The sequence below is a fragment of the Strix aluco genome, chromosome 14, assembly GCF_031877795.1.
Source record: "Strix aluco isolate bStrAlu1 chromosome 14, bStrAlu1.hap1, whole genome shotgun sequence".
Taxonomy (NCBI): Eukaryota; Metazoa; Chordata; class Aves; order Strigiformes; family Strigidae; genus Strix; species Strix aluco.
The window spans coordinates 2067873-2091704 of NC_133944.1; the positions used below are offsets into that span (position 1 = coordinate 2067873).

General features: G+C 63.5%; 5 protein-coding genes across 9 annotated transcripts in view; 4 read left to right on the top strand and 1 right to left on the bottom strand.

The window, feature by feature from the left end:
• The window catches only part of PIEZO1 (piezo type mechanosensitive ion channel component 1 (Er blood group)), a 27105-nt gene extending 26185 nt beyond the window's left edge, over positions 1 to 920 (top strand). For both annotated transcript variants that reach the window (XM_074839453.1, XM_074839454.1), the window contains one exon: positions 103 to 920. In XM_074839453.1, coding sequence (XP_074695554.1) covers positions 103 to 352 — 250 coding nt within the window. In that variant the 3' untranslated portion in view covers positions 353 to 920. The remainder of the gene's footprint in view (positions 1 to 102) is intronic.
• Positions 840 to 5396, bottom strand: CTU2 (cytosolic thiouridylase subunit 2). 3 transcript variants are annotated; one of them, XM_074839455.1, is made up of 15 exons: positions 5276 to 5396; positions 4746 to 4820; positions 3984 to 4062; positions 3829 to 3888; positions 3686 to 3746; positions 3423 to 3532; positions 3067 to 3332; positions 2853 to 2988; positions 2205 to 2336; positions 1999 to 2090; positions 1826 to 1917; positions 1662 to 1749; positions 1514 to 1580; positions 1375 to 1433; positions 840 to 1275 (listed from the first exon to the last, which is right to left on the bottom strand). In XM_074839455.1, exons 1-15 carry the CDS (start codon positions 5356 to 5358, stop codon positions 1212 to 1214), a joined length of 1464 nt encoding a protein of 487 aa, XP_074695556.1. In that variant the 5' UTR covers positions 5359 to 5396; the 3' UTR covers positions 840 to 1211. The 3 variants fall into 3 exon arrangements, with proteins under 3 accessions (XP_074695556.1, XP_074695557.1, XP_074695558.1); XM_074839456.1 differs by lacking the exons at positions 3984 to 4062; positions 4746 to 4820 and having other exon boundaries at positions 5276 to 5349; XM_074839457.1 differs by lacking the exons at positions 3984 to 4062; positions 5276 to 5396.
• Positions 5397 to 5457: 61 nt separating this feature from the next.
• Positions 5458 to 13787, top strand: RNF166 (ring finger protein 166). 2 transcript variants are annotated; one of them, XM_074839527.1, is made up of 7 exons: positions 5472 to 5647; positions 6727 to 6871; positions 7286 to 7442; positions 8604 to 8716; positions 9070 to 9184; positions 9752 to 9859; positions 11459 to 13787. In XM_074839527.1, exons 3-7 carry the CDS (start codon positions 7350 to 7352, stop codon positions 11522 to 11524), a joined length of 495 nt encoding a protein of 164 aa, XP_074695628.1. In that variant the 5' UTR covers positions 5472 to 5647; positions 6727 to 6871; positions 7286 to 7349; the 3' UTR covers positions 11525 to 13787. The 2 variants fall into 2 exon arrangements, with proteins under 2 accessions (XP_074695627.1, XP_074695628.1); XM_074839526.1 differs by lacking the exon at positions 6727 to 6871 and having other exon boundaries at positions 5458 to 5647.
• A 3144-nt stretch (positions 13788 to 16931) lies between these two features.
• MVD (mevalonate diphosphate decarboxylase) lies at positions 16932 to 20487 on the top strand. The gene is made up of 10 exons (XM_074839878.1): positions 16932 to 17060; positions 17541 to 17611; positions 17708 to 17822; positions 17920 to 18066; positions 18396 to 18595; positions 18727 to 18801; positions 18986 to 19204; positions 19306 to 19421; positions 19514 to 19622; positions 20249 to 20487. The coding sequence occupies exons 1-10, from the start codon at positions 16934 to 16936 to the stop codon at positions 20327 to 20329; spliced, it is 1260 nt and encodes a 419-aa protein (XP_074695979.1). The 5' UTR covers positions 16932 to 16933; the 3' UTR covers positions 20330 to 20487.
• Positions 20488 to 21235: 748 nt separating this feature from the next.
• CYBA (cytochrome b-245 alpha chain) lies at positions 21236 to 23814 on the top strand. The gene is made up of 6 exons (XM_074839897.1): positions 21236 to 21419; positions 22121 to 22190; positions 22351 to 22425; positions 22668 to 22751; positions 22832 to 22913; positions 23011 to 23814. The coding sequence occupies exons 1-6, from the start codon at positions 21362 to 21364 to the stop codon at positions 23191 to 23193; spliced, it is 552 nt and encodes a 183-aa protein (XP_074695998.1). The 5' UTR covers positions 21236 to 21361; the 3' UTR covers positions 23194 to 23814.
• The last annotated feature ends 18 nt before the right edge of the window (positions 23815 to 23832 follow it).

The following is a 23832-nucleotide window of genomic DNA, read 5'->3' on the forward strand; positions in this document are numbered from 1 at the left end:
GGGCAGGGGGTGGTGGAGGATCTGGCTGCACCCCAAAAGGGGTGTGAAGCTGGGGGTGGGATATAAGATGTATCTTCCCCCCCCCCCCCCAATTATTTGCAGGATTATGGGGCTGTACGTCTCCATTGTGCTGGTGATCGGGAAGTTCGTGCGGGGTTTCTTCAGTGAGATCTCACACTCCATCATGTTCGAGGAGCTGCCGTGCGTGGACAGGATCCTGAAGCTGTGCCAGGACATCTTCCTGGTGCGGGAGACGGGCGAGCTGGAGCTGGAGGAAGAGCTCTACGCCAAGCTCATCTTCCTCTACCGCTCCCCCGAGACCATGATCAAGTGGACGCGGGAGAAGGAGTAAGGGGAAGGGACTCTGGGCTCCTCCGCCCCACCCCCCCACCCCCCCCACCCCATCCTGGGGACATCACCACCAATGCCTTAACCAGCACCCCCCGCACTGGGGCTGTATCCTGCCAGGGGAGGCAGTGGGCCGCAGGGTGCTCAGCGCTCGCTTTTAGGGAGGATGTTTTTCTTAACGTTGCTTTGAAGCCGGCTGAGCTGCGGAAACCACGTTGTGCCTTCCCAGGGTGGGGGGGACAGGAGCTGCTCCCCTCTGTCCCACCCCAAACCCCCTGGGTACCCCTGGCTGCTGGGCAAAAGTGGGGCGGGGGGGTCAGGAGCCAGCCCGTGCCCCCTCCCCACTCCCCCCAGCCCCGCTCCAGAACCAGGTTGAACTCAAAAGCAATAGCCCCCCAGCCCCAGGATGGGGGGGCCCTGGGTCATGGCCCCCCTAGCTGGGGGGTGGTCGTGGGGGGAGCTGGTAGCCCCAGCCGGACTCTAGACACTCGTTGTGACTTTGTTTTTGGTTTTTTTTATTAATTCAAATGGTTTATTTATACAGATATCTAATAAAACAAAGCTGAGGCCTCCCCGGTTGATGCGCAGCTGGGGCAGGGAGGGGGATATGGGGTGAGGCCAGAGACCTGCTGCCCCGGGGGGTACCAGCACCCCTGGCCCCTGCTAAATGGGGGCTGGGGGTTCTCCCTGCCCCCCAGCTGTAACCAAAACGGGGTGTAAAAGCAGCTGCCTGGGTGCCAGGGGTCCCCAGGAGCTCTGGTTCCCCACCAGCCTATGGGGCATCCCTGCCACAGGGGTGGCACCCTGCCGCACCGATGCCCCAGAGGGGTGAGGGTCTGTGTCCCCCACTGTCCCCAACCCCTTCAGCTCTTGCCAGGCTCTCTGTCCTCCAGCGGGACCTCCTGGCTCTGCCACTGCGTGTCTGCTCTGCAAGGGACAGACGGACATGGGGTGTGGATGGACGGACGCAGCACTGGGGGCAGGCTGAGCTGGCGGGGAGGGGACCCCCACCCCCCCCCATCCCACCTGCGGATCCTGCGCTGGGCCTCGGCGCGCACGTAGGTCGGCAGCGTGGCGAGGGGACCCTGCAAGAGAGGGGCCGTGGGGATGGGGAACCCCCTGGTCCCTGGGAGAGCCGCCCCGCTGCCCCCCCCAAAAGCCTTACCAGCTCCTTGAAGGTGAGGCGGCAGCTGTAGCACAGCAGCGGGATGAAGGCAGCTTTGCTCTCAGTCCTGGGGGGGACAGGGACTCTCAGCCGTGCCACCGTGGTGGCCACGGTGCCAGTGTGGTGGCCATGGTGCCCACACACTCACCCTGCTGTCGGAGTGTCCTGGCAGCACCCATTCCCCGCCGGCTCCGGCTCCTCTGTGATCAGTGTGGGCTCCAGGGCCAGCTCCTCCTCTACAAGAGCCAGAGGTGTGATTAGGGGGTGCCTGGCTGCCCCCCCAAACCCCCCCCCCTTTCACCCCCAACTCACCCCCGGCGATGTCCAGGGCACACAGGCACAGCAGGCAGCGCTGGGACTCGCTGCTCGCCTGGGCCGGAGCCGGGCTCAACTTCTCACCTGTCCTGCAGCCAACGTTGGGGGAGTAAGCAGGTGCACCCCACTCACCCCCAAAACCCCCATTTCACCCCAGGGGGCTGCCGTACCGGTAGACGGTGCTGATGGTGGAGGGGAAATCCTCCTGCAGCCCCAGGAGGAACCGCTCTATCAGGTGGTGGATGCTGGGCTTCTCCCGGCGCTGGGGGAGCAAGCGGAGAGGGCAGGGGCAGGATGGGGCGGGGGGGTCCCATCCCTGCTGTGGGGACATGGAGCTTGGGATCCCCCCTCAATGTGGGACAGGGGACACCTCTACCTTGGTGGGGAGGGGCGGCGTGATGACGGTGGGGACGTCGAAGAAGTGGTTGTAGAAGGCGATCTCCTTGGCCGTGTACTCCCGCATGGGCCGCACCACCATCACATCGCCGTGGCGGTTGTCTGCAAAGCCCTGTCCGCCAAAAACCCCAGAATCACTGAATTATCTCGGTTGGAAAAGCCCTTGAAGCTCCTCCAGTCCAACCATGAACCTCACACTGACCGTTCTCAACCCCACCAGATCCCTCAGCGCTGGGTCAACCCGACTCTTCAACCCCTCCAGGGATGGGGACTCCCCCCCTGCCCTGGGCAGCCCATTCCAACGCCCAACAACCCCTTCTGCAAAGAAATCCTTCCTAAGAGCCAGTCTGACCCTGCCCTGGCGCAGCTTGAGGCCATTCCCTCTTGTCCTGGCGCTGGTTCCTTGGCTCAAGAGACTCATCCCCCCTCTCTGCACCCTCCTGTCAGGGAGTTGTAGAGGGCCATGAGGTCTCCCCTCAGCCTCCTCTTCTCCAGACTAAACCCCCCCCAGTTCCCTCAGCCGCTCCTCATAAGACATGACCCCAACACCCCCCACGGCATCACATCACCCCTCCAGGCAAGGACAGTTGTCCCCAGCTCGGGGACAGGGTGCTGTCAGGCTGCTCACCGTGTCGACAGCGAGGAAGGCGCCGCGACCCAGCGCCAGGTTGGTGAGGAGTTTGATGGCCACGCGGGTGCAGCTCTCGCCCGTCATCACTTTGGTGTAGCCCCTGCTCCGGGCTGTCTGCAGGATCAGGTGGGTCCTGGGGGGACAAGGGGACACGGGCTCAGAGCCACCACACCGTGTGTGGTGCCAGCACCAGGCAGGATCGGTCCCTCACCGCAGCATCTGCAGCAGCTCCTCTCTCGCCGTTGGCGTCTCCACAGCCTCGAAGAGCCGCAGCAGCTCCTGGGTGCGGGCAGTGGCGGGCAAGTGGGGGGCATCGGGGGGCAGCTCCTGGCTGCCAGGCAGCGAGTTGCCACCGTCCCTGTCCCCCTCGTGCCGCTGCTGCTGGATGAAGCCCTCCACGGCCTCCTTGTAGGAGGAGTTGGGCTCACCAGACCCCCCCGGCCCCGGCCGCAAGATGGATGCAGGCAGCTCCAGCGCCTGTGGGACAGACACGGACCCCAGCATGGGGTTGGGGGTGGCCAGGAGTGTCCCCCCACCCCAGCGTGTCCCCCACCGCCATCCCCGTACCTGCTCCAGGTGGGCTAGGTGGTAGGGGAAGCCGGCTGCCCGCAGCAGGGTCTCCACATGGGCTAAGCTCTGCTCCCGCTGTGCCGCGCTCTGTCCCCGCACCGCTCCCTCTGCCAAGCAAGTGGGCAGCGCCGGGGCCACCGCCACGGTGAGGAGGGGACACCCACCCCCTCCCCGGGGGTGTCACAGCCTCACTGGGCTTCTTGGGGACCCCCAGCCCTGGCAGGACGTGGTGGCAAACGGGCAGCGGGGTGAATTCTTACCGTCAACGTAGATGAGGCCGGGGACAAAGCGAAGCCTCTTGGCCGTCTCCCGGCTCAGCCCCTGGCAGAGGCACAGGGTGAGGGGGGTGGGTGAGCCGCGTCCCCCCCCAGCCCCGACCCCCCCCCATCACCCCCACTCTCACCTCCTGGACCTGCCGGAGCATGGCGCTGGAGGCCGCTCCCCCAGACAGCGCCAGCAGCACCTGTGGGGACACGAGGGAAGGTCACCGGCCCTGGTGCCACCACTCAGGTCCCCCCCTCCCCACCCCACGACATCTGTGTCCCCCCCCGCTGGTACCTTCTCTCCTGGGAAGATGACACGGTTCTTGCCCAGCATCGCGCGGAACTTGTGCACAAAGTACTCACGGAAGCAGCCGCTGCGGGGACACGGCCCTGATCCATGGCGTGTTGCATGGTCCCCAGCCCCCTGTCCCCAGGCCTTGATGTCTCTGAGACCCAGTGTCCCCAAGACCTGATAACCCCAAGCCAGGATGTCCCAGAGACCCAATGTTCCTAAGCCCTGATGTCCCCAAGCCTTGATGTCCCGGAGAACCAATGTCCCTAAGCCACAATATCCCTGTGCCCTGCTGTCCCCAAGCCTTGTCTCCAAGGTCTGATGTCCCTAAGACCCAATGTCCCCAAGCCTTGATGTCCCAGAGACTCAACATCCCCAAGTCCCAATGTACCAGAGACCCAACATCCTCAAGCCTTAATGTCCCTAAGACCTGATGTCCCCAAGCCTTGATGTTCCTGAGACCCAATGTCCCCAAGCCACAATATTCCTGTGCCTTGCTGTCCCTAAGCCTTGATGTCCCTAAGAACCAATGTCCCCAAGACCTGATAATCCCAAGCCATGATGTCCCTGAGACCCAATGTCCCCAAGCTCCCATGTCCCAAGCCTTGATGTCCCAGAGACCCAACGTCCCCAAGTCCCAACGTTCCCAAGAACCATGTCCCCAAGCCCAAATGTCCCCAAGCCTTGATGTCCCAGAGACCTGACGTCCCCAAGCTGTGATGTCCCCAAGCCCCGTGTCACCCCCGTCCCGTCCCGGTCCCTCACCGGCAGAAGGCATCCCCGAGGCGGATGACGAGGGCGGCAGAGCCCTGCCCGCACTTCACGCAGGGCCGCGGGTGGCTGTGGGGACACGGGTGGTCACCGGGCACCACCGGGGGGGTACCGGAGGCAGCACCGGGGGGGCGGGATATCGGAGGGGTCAATGGGGGGCAGTACTGGGGGGTACCAGAGGGATACTGGGGTAGAACTGGGGGATACCAGGGAAAGCACCGGGAGGGGCAGCACCAGAGGCAGCACCGGGAGGTACCGGAGAGATACTGGGGACAGTACCGGGGGATACCGGGGAGCGCACCGGGTTGGACAGCACCGGGGGGATGCTGGGGACAGCACCGGGGGGGACAGCACCGGGGGGCGCACCAGAAGCAGCACCGGGAGGTACCGGAGGGATGCCGAGGGGGTACGGAGGGGGTTACCGAGGTAAGGGGCGGAGTACCGGAGGCAGCACGAAGGGGTACCGGAGGGGGGTACCGGGAGCGGCCCCGGGGAACCAGCCGGGTCCCGGCTCGGGCTCCCACCTGTGTCCGGGGCCGCGGCGGCGCCGTGCCGGTGCTGAGTCCGCCCCACACCCTCCTCCATCGTCCCCCGCCGCCTCGCACATGGCGTCCTCGTTCAGCCCCGTCCCGCTCCGCTCCGCTCCGCTCCCGGCGCGCAGCGATGACGCAACGGCGCGCGGTAACGTCAGAGCCCCGCGCCCGCCCGCCCTCGGCCGCCGCCATGTTCCGCAGCCTGCTGGTGGCGGCGGCGCAGCGGCCTCAGGCCCCGGGCGGGTCCCCCCGGCCGCCGCCCGCTGCCGGCCCCGCCGCCGAGGCGCTGGAGGCTCAGTTCAGCTGCCCCATCTGCCTGGAGGTTTTCCACCGCGCCGTCGGCATCGCGGGCTGCGGCCACACGTGAGCCGGGGACCGGGGCGGGGGCGGCGGGGACCCCCCCCCCCCGGCCTGGCCCAACCCAACCCCCAGGGCCTGGCCCGCCGGGCGACTCTCTTCAACCGGGGTCACTCCGGGCCCTCTGCCCTGTGATCCCAGCCGGTACCGGGACCCCCATCCATCCGCCCCCGAGCCCGGCACCGGCACCTTCAGCCTGGTGTGGGAACCCCCATCCACCCCCCTCATCCCGGCACCGGGACCCCCATCTCACTCCCAGCCCAGTACAGGGACCCCCATCCCACCCGTCGAGCTGACACTCGACCCTCCCTCACAGCCTGGTGTTGGGACCCCCATTCTTCCCCCTCCCTTCAGCTCAGTACCAGGACCCTCCATCTCACCCCCCCCCAGCCTGGTACTGGCACTCCCAGCCCACTGCTGGGGCTCCCAGTCCAGTACCGGGCCCCCATCCCACCCCCCGGGTGGTGCTTGGCCCCACTTCCCATGCCCAGCAGCTCTGCCAGCTCCAAACCCCTTCCCCCTCTGTCCTGAACCCCTTCCCCTCCCAGGGAGCTGGGTGCTGCCCTGTCCCCCTCCCTGTGTCCCCCAGCCTGGACCCGGTGTGGGTGCACCCAAAGGTCCCTCCCCTACCCTGACCCCAGCCCCCTTCTCCCTCTGCACCCAGACGTGATTCCTGCCCCCAGGATCTCCCCCAAACTATGATCGCAGCACCCTGACCCTGGCAGTGCTGGCTGGGTGGAAATCCTGCCGTGACCCCCATGGGTGCTGTGTCCTGCTCCCATAGCCCCCAGTACCGGGGAGAGGCCACCCGGGGGGCACGGCCACAGGGAGCTGGGGTCCATTTGTCACCCTAATGTTTTGGTGACACCTCAGCCCCCTTGCACACCGGGTTTCAGGGACACCTTGGACCCCATTGAGGCCGTGGCTCTGCTCAGTGCCCCAGCAGAGTCTCACTCTTCCCCCTCCTCCAGCTTGTTTGGGGCCAGGGGTGATGCAAGGGGCACCATGACCTGCCCCCCATGCCAGAGCAGAGGCTTAGCAGCATTTCCTTCCCCCGTCCTGGGTGACACGACCTGGGTGGGCAGGTGGAGGAGTTGGGGACACTGTGACAATTGGCTTTGTGGCGACCGAGCCGCTTTGCCTCCTGCCCGGGGATTTCTTCCTGCGCTTCCTCTCCGCTGCTTTGATTTCTCATCTGCGCTCCTGCGGGCATAAGGACCTTGAAAGGAGGTGAGCCGGGCTCCAAGGCGCTCGCTCGTTTTATTCCTGTGCAGCCTGGATCCTCGGCACCGTTTTTTTGTCAGATCCGCTCCCGGCCGCCGGTCTCGGCCGCAGGTCTCGGAGCAGCGGCGTTGTCTGCGCCCCGGCTGTGCATCCAGGGAGTTTCTTCAGGGCTTGGGCTGTGCCTGACCTCCCCGCACCCTCTCCCAACCTCCCAGTTCTGGCCAGTTCTCCCAGTGGGGATGCAGATCCCTGCATTTTGGGGCTGCCCTGCAGCCTGGGGCGCACAGGTAGTCCCTGAGAGTGGGTGTGCCCCGGGGCTAGGGTCCTGCTCCCCCTCCTCCTCCTCCTCCTCCTCCTCTTCCTCCTCCTCCGGGGCTGGGACGCTGCTGGGCCACCCACCGCTGCTCTCTGTGCCCCCAGGTTTTGCGGGGAGTGCCTACAGCCCTGCCTGCAAGTGCCGTCCCCACTCTGCCCGCTCTGCCGCATGCCCTTCGACCCCAAGAAGGTGGAAAAAGCTTCCAGCGTGGAGAAACAGCTTTCATCCTACAAGGCTCCCTGCAGAGGCTGCAGCAAGAAGGTAAAGCTCGTGGGAAAAGGCTGCCTGTCCCTGTCCCGCGCGGGCACAGTGTTCAGCTGCCCATCCCGCAGCCATGGTGCTTTCCAGAGTTGGGTTTGCAGAGTCCCCTGTTCAGCGGGTCCCCAAACTATGCCAGCATGTCACGGCTGGTGCCATGAGACAGGCGAAGATGAAGGCACTCTTCTCACTGCCTTTGTCATCAGACTGGAGCTATTATTAGACAGTGGGGATCTTCAAAAGCAGGCCGAGGTTTTCCCGCAACGCGGGAGAGGCTGAGGCAAACCAGCTCTGCTGCCGCTCCTAACGAGGGCGAGGATTTAGCTCTAAGGTGCTGCAATCCCAACAGCCGGGGGGCAGCTGAACCAGCAGCGTGGCCTGGCCCAGCCCGCCACAGTCTGGTCTGGGACGCTTCAGGGTCCGGCTGTAAAGCTGTGATTCACAGTGCGTTTCCATCAAGGCGCTTTCTGGCTTCTGTTAACTTTGAGGGAGCTGCTTGTAACTCCCTGTTCAACATCTTTATTGATGATCTAGACAAGGGGATCGAGTGCCCCCTCAGTAAGTTTGCAAACGACACCCAGTTGGGTGGGAGTGTTGATCTGCTCGAGGGCAGGGAGGCTCTGCAGAGAGACCTGGCCAGGCTGGAGCGATGGGCTGAGGCCACCTGCAGGAGTTTCACTAAGGCCAAATGCTGGGTGCTGCCCTTGGGCCACAACAACCCCCAGCAGTGCTACAGGCTTGGGGAGGAGTGGCTGGAGAGCTGCCAGTCAGAGAGGGACCTGGGGGGGGTGATTAATAATGAGCCAGCAGTGTGCCCAGGTGGCCAAGAAGGCCAATGGCATCCTGGCTTGTATCAGCACTAGCGTGGCCAGCAGGGACAGGGAAGGGATTTTACCCCTGTGCTCGGCCCTGGTGAGGCCGCCCCTCGATGAGTGGGTTCAGTTTTGGGCCCCTCACTCCAAAAAGGCCATTGAATGGCTCGAGCAGTGAGCACACAACCCCAAACCTCTGTCCTGCGAGGAAGGACAGGCCAGTGCAGCGTTTCCACGCCGATGCGGGTCATCCTGTGCAGACCAGTGTTGACCAAAACCGCTCTCCCGAGGCTCCGGCGCTGTGGGAGGTGTCACAGCCTCAGGGAACGTTTCTTCTCTCCTTTTTCTCCAGGTGACCCTTGCAAAAATGCGCTCTCACGTCTCGTCCTGCGCGAAGGTGCAGGAACAGATGGCCAACTGCCCCAAATTTGTTCCCGTTGTCCCCACGTCCCAGCCTATCCCCAGGTACCACCATGCGCCGGGTAGGGAAACGTCTCCCTCCTTGCAGCCTGCACCCGTGTTCCCCTCCGTCTTCGTTACAAACCCTAAAATCCAAGCGTGGGTTTTACTTTCCCCTGGGCAATCGCAGTGAGAAACATCAGCGCCTTTTCCCTCCTGGCATCTGCTGCCTTGCGTTTTGTGGGATGTGGGAGGAAAGACCGACCAAACCAGGGTGGCTCAGCCTGTGGCTGGGGTGGGATCGGGCTGGGCTGGTGTCTGCTGGGGCACAAAGCCAAGTAGGAGGCAGCTGGATTAGTTTGGAAGGAGTTAATCCCGTCCCTTCCTGGGGGATCTGAGCTCGTCCTTGCTCTCTTTAGCAACATTCCCAATCGCTCGACGTTTGTGTGCCCGTACTGCGGGGCCCGGAACCTGGACCAACAGGAACTGGTGAAGCACTGCATGGAGAACCACCGCAATGACCCCAACAAAGTGGTGAGCAATGCCGGGGCACCAGGACGGGCTGTTTTTTTTTTTTCCAGTTAACTCCTGGAAATCCAAATACCCCCCAGCTGATGCTGCATCTGAGGCCACCGGAGCTGCTGCTGCACATAACAGCTGTATTTCCAGCTGGTTTAGTTTGTTGTAAATCCCTTTGATGGGAGGTGGGGACCTGCCTCTGTTTGCTTTGTTAGAGGCTCTCTGGAACGAGCTGCCTCCGTCCCCCTGTGCCTGCAGCCTGGGTGGTGCTGGATTTCCTCTCCCCTTGCTGGGTTGACTGAGGCAGGGAATTTGCAGCTCTGGCACCGTCTCGGGGGTGCTCATGTGCATGTGTAACTTGTCAGTGGGTTAAAAACAGCCTGGGCCACGTGCCGGAGCCTCTGTGCACTGAGGGATCTGCTTGGGGGGGGCTGAGGGACCCCCTGTTTAGCACATCCTCTGCAGATCACCCACTGTCAGAACGGAGGGGACCGCTACTCACTCACTGGGAGGTAGAGGCAGAGTTGGGGGGGGAGTCTGTGCCTGCGTGTCACAGTTCCCTGTTGTCTCTGCCTGCTGCAGGTGTGCCCAGTCTGCTCAGCCATGCCCTGGGGCGACCCCAGCTACAAGAGTGCCAACTTTCTCCAGCACCTTCTCCACAGGCACAAGTTCTCCTACGACACCTTTGTGGTGAGTACCACCCCGCGCCCAGACAGAGTTGTCTTCCCTGCGTCCCGTGGCGAGCGGCTGGGAGATGAACCCAGCCCTTCCCTTCCCGTGCCGGGACCTGCCCGTCCCGCTCTGCACCCGTTCGGGAGGGGAAGGGGACAGATCCTCCTCTGGGCTTTGGGGGAGACATGTGTCTCCGTAGGGGGGGTTTGGTTGATAGCCAGCTGGACATGAGCCAGCAGTGTGCCCAGGTGGCCAAGAAGGCCAGTGGCATCCTGGCTTGTATCAGCACTAGCGTGGCCAGCAGGGACAGGGAAGGGATCTGACCCCTGTGCTCGGCACTGGTGAGGCCGCCCCTCGATGAGTGGGTTCAGTTTTGGGCCCCTCACTCCAAAAAGGCCATTGAATGGCTCGAGCGTGTCCAGAGAAGGGCAGCGGAGCTGGTGCAGGGTCTGGAGCACAGGTCTGATGGGGAGCAGCTGAGGGAACTGGGGGGGTTTAGTGTGGAGAAGAGGAGACCTGAAAGGAGGGTGCAGAGAGGGGGGATGAGTCTCTTGAGCCAAGGAACCAGCGCCAGGACAAGAGGGAATGGCCTCAAGCTGCGCCAGGGCAGGGTCAGACTGGCTCTTAGGAAGGATTTCTTTGCAGAAGGGGTTGTTGGGCGTTGGAATGGGCTGCCCAGGGCAGGGGGGGAGTCCCCATCCCTGGAGGGGTTGAAGAGTCGGGTTGACCCAGCGCTGAGGGATCTGGTGGGGTTGGGAACGGTCAGTGTGAGGTTCATGGTTGGACTGGAGGAGCTTCAAGGGCTTTTCCAACTGAGGTGATTCTGTGTAGCCCCACTCAGGACACCCCCATGGGTGTGGGGCTGGGCTTCCCACCTGCCAGGGGTGCTTGAGCTGGTTGTCATCAGACACACCAGGAAAACAACCCTGAAGGAGGAGAGGGAAATGTTACTGCTCCTCCTGAAGATGGTTTTTTTTCCTCCGCGTGCTCCGTTAAACCCTTCCCCTGAGAAATTGTAACACAAAAGCCCTTTTCTTTGAGGCTTTACAAGTCGTGGGAGGGGACCAGCCCAGCCTCAGGGCTTGGGGGGTGTCCATGACCCTTCTCAGGGCGTTGCTGACCCCTCCTGTGTGGGGGTGAGGGTGTGATGGCTCAGGGACCAAGGGGAGGTTTTGTTAGCATCTTGCTTTTATTGCAGGGCCGTTAGATGTCAGGGAAAGGGACCCCCAGCTATTTACAGAGAAATATCCCCACTTAGGGAGCGATCGCTGTGTTGCAGGAGCGCTGGGGAAGCCACGGCCTTGCTGGAAAGCTTTGCCCCTTGGGCACAGCACCTGGCATGGGCATGTTTCATCCCTGCCTGCTGCCAGGTCCGAGGGCAGGGCTGATTTTGCCAGATTCCAGGCAGGAGAGGGGACCGTGGGCCCAAGGACACCCCAAGGAGCACGGCCTTCCTGGGACCTGCGTGGTGGAGGAGGTGGAGGCTCGTGGCCTTGCCAGGATGATAAAGAGCATGGGGGGCTCCTTGCCTTGGCCACCCCTCCTTGATGGAGACTGGCCTGGCCATGCCAGCTCTCCTGACTGCCCTTTTTTTTTTTTTTTTTTTAAACATTTCAGGACTATAACATCGATGAGGAGGCAGCGTTGCAGGCTGCCCTGGCACTGTCACTGTCCGAGAACTGAGGGTGACTGCAGAACGTCGGTTTGGACACCCCCCCTTCACCGCCCTGTCTCCTTTTTGCACACTCGGCCTTCCTGCCAGGGAAGCAGGGAGCTCGTCACCCCCACCCCCGGAGACCTGCTGCCACCTCTCTTCCCTCTCCTCTCTGGGCAAATCCCACCTTGTTGAAGAAGGTGGAGGCTCCTCAGCGTCGTGCTGGACCGGTGAGCGAGCAGAGAGATCGGCTGCTGCGAGGAGAGAGGAGTTGGCTCCGAAGGGCTGGGATTATTCCTCCGTTAGGCATTTCATACCCGTATACGGAGTATATACCTATAGCCAGATCTATTTATTATTAGATGCTTTTTGGCACCATTTGTCTTCACGCTCTCTGTTGCGATTGAGTAGGTACGTAAAACTATGACGCGTTTTACGCAGAAATACTCTAGTTTGAAACTGCGGTCATCCACGTCCTCTTGGAAGAGGAAGGAAAACGACACGGAGCATCTTTTTTTAAACTACAAGGCTGTTTCTAGAGACGTTGGCCTGTCCCGTCCCCCGTGCTGCAGGCAGGAGCTCAATCCCGGGGTGAGAGCGTTGCCCTCGCGTGCCCCGTGACGGCAGCGGGTTCAGGGGAGTCTGCAGGGATGGCGTCCAGCGTCCAGTGAAACTCTCACCTTCCTCGTTTTGTACTGGCTCTTGTGATACTGAGCTCTTGCATTTTTCTACATCAATCAGCGTGATGCCTTTTCCACGTTTTATAGAGCGGGAACAGAAGCTGTTACTCTTCCCACTGCAATATCCGCCACTGGGGACAAGAGTATTTTTATGGAACATTATTAAGAAAGTATATTTTTTAAAAAAAACCAAACAAACGGAACACGTTGTGGATCTGAAATCAGGCGGGAGGCAGGAGCCAGACCCGGGGCTGCCGGGTGGATTTTGGGGGGCTGTGGGAAGCACGTGAGTGTTTTCTTCGGGTATTTCTGGGCCTTGTCGGCGTGTTTCTCTGGGGTGATGCAGGAGAGGCCGGGTCAGAGCAGCACGAGCAGCTCCAGCTGCCTTTTTCTTGCGGGGGGAGCAGCAGCACCTTTTGCTGGAGGTTGAGTTTTTGGTGGCTTAACCCTTGCAGGCAGAGCTGCGGGGCACTGCCGGGCGCAGTGTGAGCCGGAGCGGTGGGTTTCTGTCTGAGGGAGCTGTGAGGGACCCCGACACAGAGCGTTGTGTCCCCCTGAAATAAGGGACCGCGTCTCCCTCTCCCTGGGAACGGGGCACACCTGGGCAGATATTGATTTGCGAGATGCTGGTGACTTGTCCTGCCCTGGTCCCTCTCTGCCCTCCCTGCTGCTGGCGGAGGGTGGCAAGGGAGTCTCCTCTGGCTGGTGGCCCCCCCGGCCCCACCCCACCCCACATGCTGTGCAGCAGAAGCCACATCCCATCTGAAGGCTCATGGCTGGTGCTGGGGGACACAGGAGCTTCGTGAGGGGACCCTGCCACCCTTTGGGGTCACACACATCAGCCCTCAGTGAGGGAGCTGCACGGAGCGTGTTCCTCCTCAGAGAAGTGCCCTTGGGTGGCTTATCCGAGACCTGGCTTCAGCTCTGCTCTAGCAATACCGTCTTGTTTTTTGTTTTTTTGGGTTTTTTTACTTTTTAAAGAGTACTGGGTGATTTGGGGGCTGTGAGCTGCCCCGTGCTGTCAGCAGCCCTATGCAGAGCGGGCAGAGCCCATCTGCTCCCCTGGCAGAGGGCAGGGAAAGGCCTGGAGCTGCTCCACTCCCCTCCCTCGAGCTGGGCGAGTGAGGAGGGATGGGATCTTCTCTTACTTAGGGCTGCCCAGCCCAGAGATGTCACTGGTGGGACTGGGAGCACTGGCATCTTCCAAAAGGGACCCAGGAGGGTTTCCCTGTCCCCGCCTCAGCTGGGACCCCCAGGTCCTGGAGCAGCCTCCCTCTGAGCTCTCGCTTGCAGGGAGCTCTGGACAGCACCGTTAACCTCTGTCTCCTTCCTCCTCCTCCTCCTCCTTTTTGCCCCACAACGCCAGAGCAGGGGCAGCAACAGCTGCTTTTGTAAAGCACTTTAAGGCCCAGGCGGGGAGCTCCTGCCTCTCCCTGCTTTGCCTGGGGTCAGGTCCGGCTCTGCCCGCTGCCGGCCGTGCTCGTCAGTGTGTTCCCTGTGACTTTTTGCATATCTAGAACTTTTAACGAGACCTACTGTTTTTTGAAGAAGAATAAAATCAATGACGTTATTTGTAGCAAACCATTTTTCTCAATAAAGGCAGTTTCATCCATGCCTTGGCCTCCCTGTGCCGTTTCTGCTGAGGTTCCACGGGGGCAGGACAGGGCTGGGGGTAGGTGTCCCCCCCCTGCACACGCCAGAGCTCCTTACAGCTTTGTCCCCGACTCATCAACCCTCGTTAACTGCGGCCGGGTTTGGCAATGCCATTTCATCACACCGACCCTCCTCCCTGCCCTGGGCTCCTCCAGCTCAAGCACTTCCCAACCTGCTGGTCTGGGGCCGGGTGTTACCAAACCTGCCTGGGGTGCTGCTGGGGGGGATCCTGCCTGTACCCCCTCCCTGCCAGCCAGCTCTTGGTGCCAAATGTCCCCCCCTCACTGAGTGCCATGTGGTGTCCCCAAAGCCCCTCTGCCCTTCTCCGGGTGTCCCTGGGGAGGGGTCCTGGTTCCCAGCCCCCGTGGGGTTGCCGGGGTTCCCCGGGGACATGGAGCAGCCGCTGGTGTCCCCTCGGTACTGCTCGCCGCTCTGCCTAAACTTTTAATAGAACATCTTGAAGCCTTTCTCAGAATTCTGCAAGATAAAAACTAGTGGGAGAAAGATGGTGATGATGATGACCTGAAAGATGACCCTGAAACTGAAACAGGGATTGGAACCAGAAGAGAAAAATTCAGCTGAGACAGTGTAAGGAACTGAAGGAAGAAATGCCTCAAATGTTCATCAACACAGAAAACCTCAGGGACAAGCTGTGGCCTTTGGATTAGTCTAAGGAATGTCCCCCAAGGAAGCAGGAGTGTATGGAAGGATGCGCCCCCCATTCCTTGCAGCTGCATTGTCAAACTCCTTAGATAAGGCTCAAAGGGGCAGACATGAACTGAGCAAAACCCAAATGTTTATCACTGGCTTCATCGTGGTAACGAGAACTGATCATTTCTGGGATGACTGATAAGGTCTCTGGGAACAGAGGAAAAACCAAAGCTGGGCAGCGACCACCAACTCAGCTAGAACCCCTGCTCCACCTTTTTCCTTGTCTCTCATGGAAATGTATTTGTGGAATCCCTGCCCCTCCTCATCTAGTATACTAATCAGCTGGTAAGATTAACTTAAAAAGGCAACAGAAACTTTGCTGGGTGTGCACCCACCACCCAGGATTGCCAGACCTGAGACAATGCTGGATCCAGGAGTAGTGATCCAGATTTCTTCAACTCTCTTTTTCTCCTCTCCTCTTCTTTTTTCCCTTCTTTTTTTCCCTTCCCTTCTTTTTTCCCTTCTTTTTTCCCTTCCCTTCTTTTTTCCCTTCTTTTTTCCTTCTTTTTTCCCCTTCCCCTTCCCCTTCCCCTTCCCCTTCCCCTTCCCTTCCCTTCCCATAGATTTATAAGAGACTCCATTGCTTATTATCCTTTTCCAAGTTTAAATTGTTCTCTACCACAAGTAAAACATTTTAACAGGTCATTTGGTGTCATTTCACCTTAGTTTAACCCAAGGGGATCACAGAACCGTTGTGATTCTCTGGGCTTCCAGTCCGGGTCGTGCCAGCTGGGGGATTGTAGTGAACTTTAATAAATGATGAGAATCAAGAACTAAAAGGTTGAGTGGAAAGTTACACTTTGGACTTAGGTTATAGATTTAGAAATAGTGTCTAAACTGCACGAGTCCTTCGGACATTTGCCACTCACTGCGGTGTTGGCCCAACTCTGAGTTGTCAGTAAAACAAACCCAGAGATACCCAATTCTGGTCATTCTGTTTCTTCCCTGAACAGCGGCCCCGGTGCTGTGCTGGGGTCTGGCTGGGACGGCAGACACGGTGTGGGGACAAGGACACCCCGCTAGTGGCCCTGAGCGTCCCCACGGCGCAGTGAGACGCTGGGGGATGGCGGTGGGACCAGCACCCTCCCCACAGCTCCGTGGCGGCGGGGACAGCCCCGTCCCCACTGGTGTCATCACCCTGGGTGCTGGGGCGCCGGCTGGGGGGGCGGTTTGGGTGGGTGCCGGAGGGAGCCGCCGCGTGTACCCCGTGTTGTTTGCATCTCTGCCTGGCTAAATCAGGCCCTGCACCTGTGCTGGTGGCGGGGGGAAATAATCCCACACCCCAAAATAGCCGCGGGCCGGGCCGTCCCCTCCCACCCATGGAAAATGCTTATAAATACCTGGGGGGGCACAGCCAGGGAGCCCCCACCCTGCCACCAAGGGGGTCCCCAAAGCTGCCCGCTCTGGGGAGGTGTGTGTGTGTGTGGGGGGACGCTGCTCCCCTCATCCCCCTGGGTGTTAGTTTGGGGTGACCCCGTGGGAGCGGGGCTGTGCCCCCCAGCACCGTGGTGTCACCCACGTGCCTGGCGTGTGCCCCCCGCCCCTCCCCAGGCACCCAGATTTGTGGGATATTTTCCAGTGCATGAGCGACCAGAGGATAAAAATACCCTGGGGGGTGGGGGGACACACACACCCGGCTGGGGGTGCCCGTGGGGGCGGGATGAGGCCACCCAGGGGAGTGGGGGTGGCTCCCAGTCCCTGGTGTGCTGGGAGCACTGGGCGGAGGCACTGGGAGCACTGGAGGCTCTGGGGGGAGTCACTGCAAGCACTGTGGGGGGACTGAGGGTACTGAAGGGACGCCAAGAGAACTGGGAGCACTGGAGGGGCACTGGGATATCGGGGTACTGGGCATACTGGGAGCACTGGGGGCTGCGAAGGCACTGGGGACACTGGAGGCAGAGGGATGCTGGGGGCCCGGAAGACTCTGTGTGCACCGGGAGACTACTGGGGATATTGGGAGCACTGGGGGGTGGGGGGTACAGGGGTTTGGGGAGCACTGGGAGCACTGGAGGGGTACTGGGGCAGTGCTGGGATTAACTGGGAGAACTGGTGCATTGGGGGTACTGGAGATACTGAGGGCACGGGGAGCGCTGGGGTGCTGGGGGTAGAGCGGCGCTGGGGAGCGCTGGGAGCACTGGAGTGGTACTGGGGCACCGGCACCACCGAAAGCCCCGCCGCTCCGCCGCGGCGCATGCGCAGCCCCTTCCCGACTCCAAGATGGCGCCCCCGCAGGCCCGTGCCAGCGCCGGCAGTGGGCGGGGAGGGGCGGGGCCTCTCCGTGGTCCGATCGCTGCCATTGGCCACCGGGCACCCGGCACTGCAGCGCTGGCCAATGGGAAGGCGGGAACCCGCCACAGGCGACGGCCACCGGGGTGGCGCGGGGGGCGGGGCTTGATGCCGCCCGCACTTGGCCGGGAGCGTCCCGGGAGCGGCGGCGGCAGCGGCAGCGCGATGGCGGAGGAGCGGGCGCTCGCCATGGTCACCTGCACCGCCCCTGTCAACATCGCCGTCATCAAGTACTGTGAGTACCGGCGCCCCGGGACCCCCCTCGGTCTTGGGGAGAGTCCCCGGGATGCCACCCCCGGGTGGCCCAGGCGGGGCGGAGACCCCTCCCGGTGCGGGGCGGGCCGGTGGCGGGGCCGGGTCGGGCCCTTCCCGGGGCTGGGAGGGAGCGAAGGGGCCGGGCCGGGCCGGGCCGTGCTGGGACATGCCGCGGTGGAGCGTGACGAGCCAGCGCACGGCGAGCTGTGACACGCTGTGCTGGGCCATGGCAAGTGACGCTGGGCCATGCCAAGCTGTGCCAGGCCAACCTATAGCAGGCCATGCCGTGCCGTGCCATGTGGTGTGGTGCCACGACAAGTGATATTGTGCCATGCCAAGCTGTGCCTATGCCGTGCCATGCCGTGCTGTGCCATGCCAAGTGATACTGTGCCGTGCCATGCCATGCCAAGCTGTGCCAAGCCAACCCGTGCCAAGCCGTGCCGTGCCATCTCTCTTGCAGGGGGCAAGCGGGACAATGACCTGATCCTGCCCATCAACTCCTCCCTGAGCGTGACGCTGCACCAGGACCAGGTTGGTGTGGGGTCAGGGTTGGGGTCAGGCCCCTCTGCCCTCCCTCTACCCCCCAGCCCGTGCACGGGAGGGTGCTGACCCCCCTCTCCCCGGCAGCTGAAGACCACCACCACGGCCGCTGCCAGCCGGGACTTCACGGAGGACCGGCTGTGGCTTAACGGGGAGGAGGCCGACGTGGGGCACCCGCGGCTGCAGGCCTGTCTGCGGGAGGGTGAGCGTCCCCCCACCCACCCCGGGCACCCCTGGGAGCCAGGTGGGGTGTCCCCCATACCCCCTCTGCCCCCAACATGGCTCCTGTCCCCTCACAGTGCGGCGCCTGGCCCGAAAGCGCCGGGGTGGCAGCGCCGAGGACTCATCCCCCCTCAACCTCTCCTACAAAATCCACATCGCCACTGAGAACAACTTCCCCACCGCCGCTGGCTTGGCCTCCTCCGCCGCCGGCTACGCGTGCCTGGGTGGGTGAGCAGGGACGCAGTGGGGTGACAAGATTAGGCTGGCTCTTAGGAAGTATTTCTTTGCAGAAGGGGTTGTTGGGTGTTGGAATGGGCTGCCCAGGGCAGGGGGGGAGTCCCCATCCCTGGAGGGGCTGAAGAGTCGGGTTGACCCAGCGCTGAGGGATCTGGTGGGGTTGGGAACGGTCAGGGTGAGGTTCATGGTTGGACTGGAGGAGCTTCAAGGGCTTTTCCAACCCAGATGATTCTGGGATTCTGTGTCGAGGCTTGTGGGGGGGTGTCGGTGGTGGTGATGTCCCCCCCTCCGCCCTGACGCCTCCCCGTCCCCGCAGTGTCGGCGCTGGCGCGGCTGTACGGCGTGGAGGGCGAGCTGTCGGAGGTGGCGCGGCGCGGCTCGGGCAGCGCTTGCCGCAGCATGTTGGGGGGCTTCGTGCAGTGGCAACGGGGCGAGCGGCCCGACGGCAGGGACAGCCTCGCCCACCAAGTGGCCCCCGAAACGCACTGGCCGGAGCTCAGGGTCCTCGTCCTGGTGGTGAGGGACTGGAGAGGGCGGTGGATTTGGGGGGGAGTACCCCCTAACCCTGTGTGGGTGCAGACGCGGGGGCTCAGGGTGGGTTTGGGCGCTTGGAGCGGGGGGTCACATCCTGGTTTTTGGGGCCCAAGGTCAGTGGGGAGAAGAAGCAGGTGGGCAGCACGGCGGGGATGCAGACCAGCGTGGACACCAGCCCCTTGCTGAAGGTACGGGGTGATGGGCCTAATCCTGCCCCGGGCTGGGTTTGGGATCCCGTTTCCCCAAGGAGGGAGCGCGGGGGTGTGCGTGTGGGGTTTTTGCCCCTGTGGTGCCGCCTGAGTGAAGCCCAGAGGCTGGCGGTGCCGTGGGTGTCCCTGAATCGGGGTGACGGCCACGCGCCTGCCGCGGCAGCACCGGGCGGAGGCGGTGGTGCCGGAACGCTTGGCCCTGATGATGCGACACATTCGTGAGCGGGATTTCGAGGGATTCGGGCAACTCACCATGCGGGACAGCAACCAGTTCCACGCCACCTGCCTCGACACCTTCCCCCCCATCTTCTACCTCAACGACCTCTCACGGCACATCATCGCCTTGGCGCACCGCTTCAACGCCCACCACGGGCGCACCAAGGTACCGGGGCTGGCCACGCTGGCCCAAACGGGGGCTACCGGGTTTGCTGCGGCGCCGTAGTCCCCTGACAGCATCCCTGTGCCCGCCTCGTCCCGCCGCAGGTAGCCTACACCTTCGACGCCGGCCCCAACGCTGTCATCTTCACGCTGGCCGACACCGTGGCTGAGTTCGTGGAGGTGGTGAGACGCAGCTTCCCCCCCGCCGCCAACGGGGACCAGTAAGGGCGATCCCATCTCTTACTGGGAGGGGAGCGGGGTGGCGGGAGAGGCGGGGGGCTGGCTCGGGACTGAGCACTGGGCTGTGCCGCAGGTTTGTGCGGGGGCTGCCTGTGGGCTCGGCCTCGCTGCCGGAGGAGCTGGTGGCAGCCGTGGTGCCGGAGCCAGTGCCGGGGGCTGTCCGGTACATCCTGCACACCCAGGTATGGGGCTGGGGGCGCTGGGGGGGAGCGTGGGGCAGGGGGATGTGACTGCCTGGCCTCTGCAGCAAGGCCGTCCCCAGACCCAGGAGGGGTGTGTGGGACCCATCCTTGTCCCCAGGGGTGCACAGGACCCTGTCTCCATCCCAGGGAGGTGTGCGGGACCCATCCTCGTCCCCAGGGGTGCACAGGACCCTGTCCCCATCCCAGGGGGGTGTGCGGGACCCCTTCCCTGTCCCCAGGGGTGCACAGGACCCTGTCCCCATCCCCAGGGGGTTGTGTGGGACCCATCCTTGTCCCCAGGGGTGCACAGGACCCTGTCCCCATCCCCAGGGGGGTGTGTGGGACCCATCCTTGTCCCCAGGGGTGCACAGGACCCTGTCCCCATCCCAGGGGGGTGTGTGGGACCCCTTCCCTGTCCCCAGGGGTGCACAGGACCCTGTCTCCATTTCCAGGGGGCTGTGTGGGACCCTATCCCCATCCCCAGGGGTGTGCAGGACCCCATCCCTAGACACGTACCCACTGGCATGACCAAGCCTTTCCCAGAGCTGCCCTGCAGCCCCGAGGGGGGGGGTCCCTGGTGTCTGTCCCAGGCCCCCACTGTCCCTAACCCACCTCTGGCCCCACAGCCCGGCCCCGGTCCTCAGCTCCTGGATGACCCCAGCCAGCACCTCCTGGGAGCCGACGGGCTGCCCCAGGGACGGCCGTGACAGACCGGAGGGGTGGGGGGGCTCTGCTGGTGCCACCCGGGGGGGGCTCAGGGTGCTGCATCCACCCCGGTGCAAAGCTGTCCCCAGCCCTGGGCAGGATGTGACTCCTGGGGCTGGTTTTTACTCTTTTGTAAGGAAATAGAGGGTTTCTGGCTGCAGCGCTGTTTTGGGGTGTATGGGTGGTGTTTGGGGGGGGGGGCATCGCCAGCCAAAAGGTGGGGGGGGCAGGAGGGGGGGCTGGTTCCTGCTAACGGCTGTGCTGGGCCTTATCCTGTCCCCCATCACCCCCGATGTCCCTGCTGGGACTGATCCTGTCCCCCCTGCACAGCCCCTGTCACCCCACCTGGCTCCTGGCCCCCCCCATGTCCATTGTGGGGCTGCGGGGCTGCTCCTGTCCCCTGTCAGCCCCCCCCCCCCCCCAAGTTGTCCCTGCTGGGACTGATCCTGTCCCGTCCCCCCCCCAACATGGCCCCTGTCCCCCCGCACCCCTTGTGGGCCCGATCCTGACCCCTGCACCACCCTTGTCCCCGCCCCCATGTCCCTTGTGGGCCCAATCCTATCCCGCAGAACCAAACTGATCGTGTCCCCCCACACCACCCTTGTCCCCTCACATGGCCCCTGCCCCCCCATGTCGCTTGTGGGCCCGATCCTGACCCCCTGCACCAGCCTTGTCACCCCACTTAGCCCTTGTCCCTTCCGTGACCCTTGTGGGCCCGATCCTTTCCCCCAGGACTAGACTGATCGTGTCCCCCCACACCACCCTTGTCCCCCCACATGGCCCCTGTCCCTTGTGGGCCTGATCCTGTCCCCCAGGACCGGTGCCGTGTCCCTGGAGGGAGGCGTGGCCTGCGGGCTCAGGGCGTGGTCTATGGGAGGAGGGGGCGTGGCCTGTGGCGAAGGGGGCGGGGCGGGGTCCTGGTTACATTGTAGCGACGCATCCGCCTTCCGGGTCGGGCCGAGAAGAGCCGAGTTTAACGGAACCGAGCCTAACCGGGCTGAGCCTAACGGAGCCGAGCCGAGCCTACCCGAGCCATGGGGCAGATCGAGTGGGCCATGTGGGCTAACGAGCAGGCGCTGGCGGCCGGGCTCAGTGAGTGCGGGGGGGCGGAGATGGGTGGGGAGAGGGTCCGGGGGGTGCAGGGGCTGAGGAGAGAGGGGCTGGGGGGGGCGGGAGTGGGGGGCTGCGGGGGGGCGAGGGCTGGGGACCGGGTGATGGGGACCGGGGTGACCCCGGCCCGGTGTCAGCGGCTGGAAGAAACGAGCGCCCGGCGGAGGCGGGGGGGGCTGAGCCCCGGGGGCGTCCCGGGACTCAGCGGGGGGTGCTGGGGGCTTCCGGGGTGACGAAAGCGAAAGCGGGAGGCGCCGGGGACGGCGGGGAAGTCCAGCGCAGGGCTAGAGCCTCCTCTTCCTCCTCTTTCTTCCTCCTCTTCCTCCCTCCCCTTCCTCCCTCCTCTTCCTCTCCGCTCTCCCCAGCTCTCCCGCTCACGCAGGGCACCCAGAGGGGAGCAAAGCTTATGGGTGGGGGGGTGACATGTGGCCACAGGGCCAAACCCCTCCCCCTAGAGCCCCCCAGCCTGGAGCCCCCCATTTCCCTTCCCTGAACCCAGGGGGTCCCTCACACATCGTCCCCACAGCACCCCGCATGTCAGGGTCATAATCCCAGCTTGGGCGGGGGGGGGAGCTGTATATGGGCTGGGGGTTTGTATCCCAGGTTTGGGGGGGCCCGTATCCTGGCTTGGGGGGGCCGTACCCCCCAGCAGGGACCCCAGCAGCCCCGCTCTGTCCCCCCAGTCATGCTGACGGGCGGGATCGTGGCCGTGGCGGGGCAGTTCAAGGGCTGGTACTTTGCGGCGTACGCCATGTATCCTTGCGGAGAAGATGCTGGGGGACACACACGCATCCCCCTCCTCCCCAGTCTGGGCCCAAATCGCTCTTTCCCTGCCCCAAACAGCCCTTTTTTTTGGGGGGGGTGAGTGTTGTGCCTGGCCCCAAGCACCCTTTCCTTGACACCCCCCCTTCAGCGTGGCAGGCGTCTTGGTCTGCCTGCTCGAGTACCCCAGGAGCAAGCGGAAAAAGGGCTCCACCATGGAGAGGTGGTAAGTGGGGTGTCCCCCCCCCACACCTCCACACCTGGGACTGGGGGTCCTGGGATCCGCCGCCCCCCCCAAACACAGCAACATGGGAGCGGTGGGGTGGGAGCAGGCCTGGATCCCATGGGTGGGTTCCCTGGGGTGCCCCATGCAGGGACAGCGTGGAAATGGGGGGGTCCCTTGAGGCTGGGGGTCCCCCCTTGGGGGGGGGGGGGAAGCCCTCTGACCCCCCCAGTGTTGCTCTGCAGTGGCCAGAAGTACATGACAGCGGTGGTGAAGGTGTTTGGGCCCCTCACAAGGAATTACTACATTCGAGCCATCCTGCACGCCGCGTAAGTGGGGTGCAGGGTCCGGGATGGGGTGCAGCCCCCACCCCCGCAGCCCCCCCTGAACCCCCCAATCTCTTGCACAGCCTGGCTGTCCCTGCTGGTTTCCTTCTCTCCACCATCCTGGGCACTGTTTGCCTGGGCATCGCCAGTGGCATCTACCTGCTGGTGAGTGGGAGGAGGCTGGGGGGTGTTTTTGGGGGGGGGGCTGGGGGCCTGGCTGGAGGAGGGGGCCCCCCCCTCAATGTCCCCCATGGCTTTGCAGGCGGCGGTGCGCGGGGAGGAGTGGAGACCCATCGAGCAGAAACCCCGGGAGCGGCCGCATGTTGGGGACACCATCAAGCAGCCGCCCAGCAACCCCCCGCCCCGGCCCCCTGCTGATGCCCGCAAGAAGCAGCCGGCAGAGGTGGGGGGGCAGGTGAACCCCATCCCCGTCGAGGCTGAATAACGGGGAGGGGGGGGCCCCCTCCTGCTGCTGCTCACCGCTCGTGCTCCCTCTTCCCTGATGCACGCCAGCTTCACCAGGGAACCGGGGTGCCTGGCTCCCCCGGATCCCCAAATCCCCAGGGATGCTCAGTGCCTTGAGGGGGTCCCCAGCTCCTGGGGATCCCCAAATCCATGGGGGTACTCAGCTCCTTGAGGGGTCCCCAGCTCCCTGGGGCTCCCATCTCCTGGGGATCCCCCAATTACTGAGCATTTCCCAGGTCCTGGGCCTCCTCAGATTCCTGAGTGCTTCCCAGCTCCTGAGAATCCCCAAATCCCCGGGGGGGGGGTGTGCTCAACTCCCTGAGGGGTCCCCAGCTCTCCAAGCACCCCCCAATTCCCTGGGGGGGGGTAGGGGGTGTGTTTGGGGGGGAGTTGTGTGTGTGTGTGGGGTGTATATGTGTGTGTGTGTGTAATCCCCAAACCCCCAGAGACCCCCAGCTGTGCGGGGGATCCCCAGCTCCCCGAGGGGTCCCCAGGCCTCGCAGCCCCCCCAAGGCAGTGAGGGGGGGGATCAGGCAGCTTTGCTCTCAATGGGGTTTTGTTACTTCTGCGGTTGCTGTTGCAATAAAAGGTGGGAAAGGCACCGGCTCCCCTGCCTCCT

What these genes read in the sequence shown, in the direction of transcription:
- CYBA (XM_074839897.1), top strand. Translation starts at nt 21,362, where the DNA reads ATGGGGCAGATCGAGTGGGCCATGTGGGCTAACGAGCAGGCGCTGGCG. An exon ending in TACTTTGCGGCGTACGCCAT is followed by an intron (nt 22,191 to 22,350) that starts GTATCCTTGCGG and finishes CCCCCCCTTCAG; the next exon opens with CGTGGCAGGCGTCTTGGTCT. An exon ending in CGAGCCATCCTGCACGCCGC is followed by an intron (nt 22,752 to 22,831) that starts GTAAGTGGGGTG and finishes TCTCTTGCACAG; the next exon opens with CCTGGCTGTCCCTGCTGGTT.
- RNF166 (XM_074839526.1), top strand. Translation starts at nt 5,475, where the DNA reads ATGTTCCGCAGCCTGCTGGTGGCGGCGGCGCAGCGGCCTCAGGCCCCG. An exon ending in GCAGAGGCTGCAGCAAGAAG is followed by an intron (nt 7,443 to 8,603) that starts GTAAAGCTCGTG and finishes CTTTTTCTCCAG; the next exon opens with GTGACCCTTGCAAAAATGCG. An exon ending in TCTCCTACGACACCTTTGTG is followed by an intron (nt 9,860 to 11,458) that starts GTGAGTACCACC and finishes TAAACATTTCAG; the next exon opens with GACTATAACATCGATGAGGA.
- MVD (XM_074839878.1), top strand. Translation starts at nt 16,934, where the DNA reads ATGCCGCCCGCACTTGGCCGGGAGCGTCCCGGGAGCGGCGGCGGCAGC. An exon ending in GCAGGCCTGTCTGCGGGAGG is followed by an intron (nt 17,823 to 17,919) that starts GTGAGCGTCCCC and finishes GTCCCCTCACAG; the next exon opens with TGCGGCGCCTGGCCCGAAAG. An exon ending in CGCCGGCTACGCGTGCCTGG is followed by an intron (nt 18,067 to 18,395) that starts GTGGGTGAGCAG and finishes CCGTCCCCGCAG; the next exon opens with TGTCGGCGCTGGCGCGGCTG.
- CTU2 (XM_074839455.1), bottom strand. Translation starts at nt 5,358, where the DNA reads ATGTGCGAGGCGGCGGGGGACGATGGAGGAGGGTGTGGGGCGGACTCA. An exon ending in CGGCCTCATCTACGTTGACG is followed by an intron (nt 3,533 to 3,685) that starts GTAAGAATTCAC and finishes CTTGCTTGGCAG; the next exon opens with AGGGAGCGGTGCGGGGACAG. An exon ending in CGCCGCCCCTCCCCACCAAG is followed by an intron (nt 2,091 to 2,204) that starts GTAGAGGTGTCC and finishes TTGCTCCCCCAG; the next exon opens with CGCCGGGAGAAGCCCAGCAT.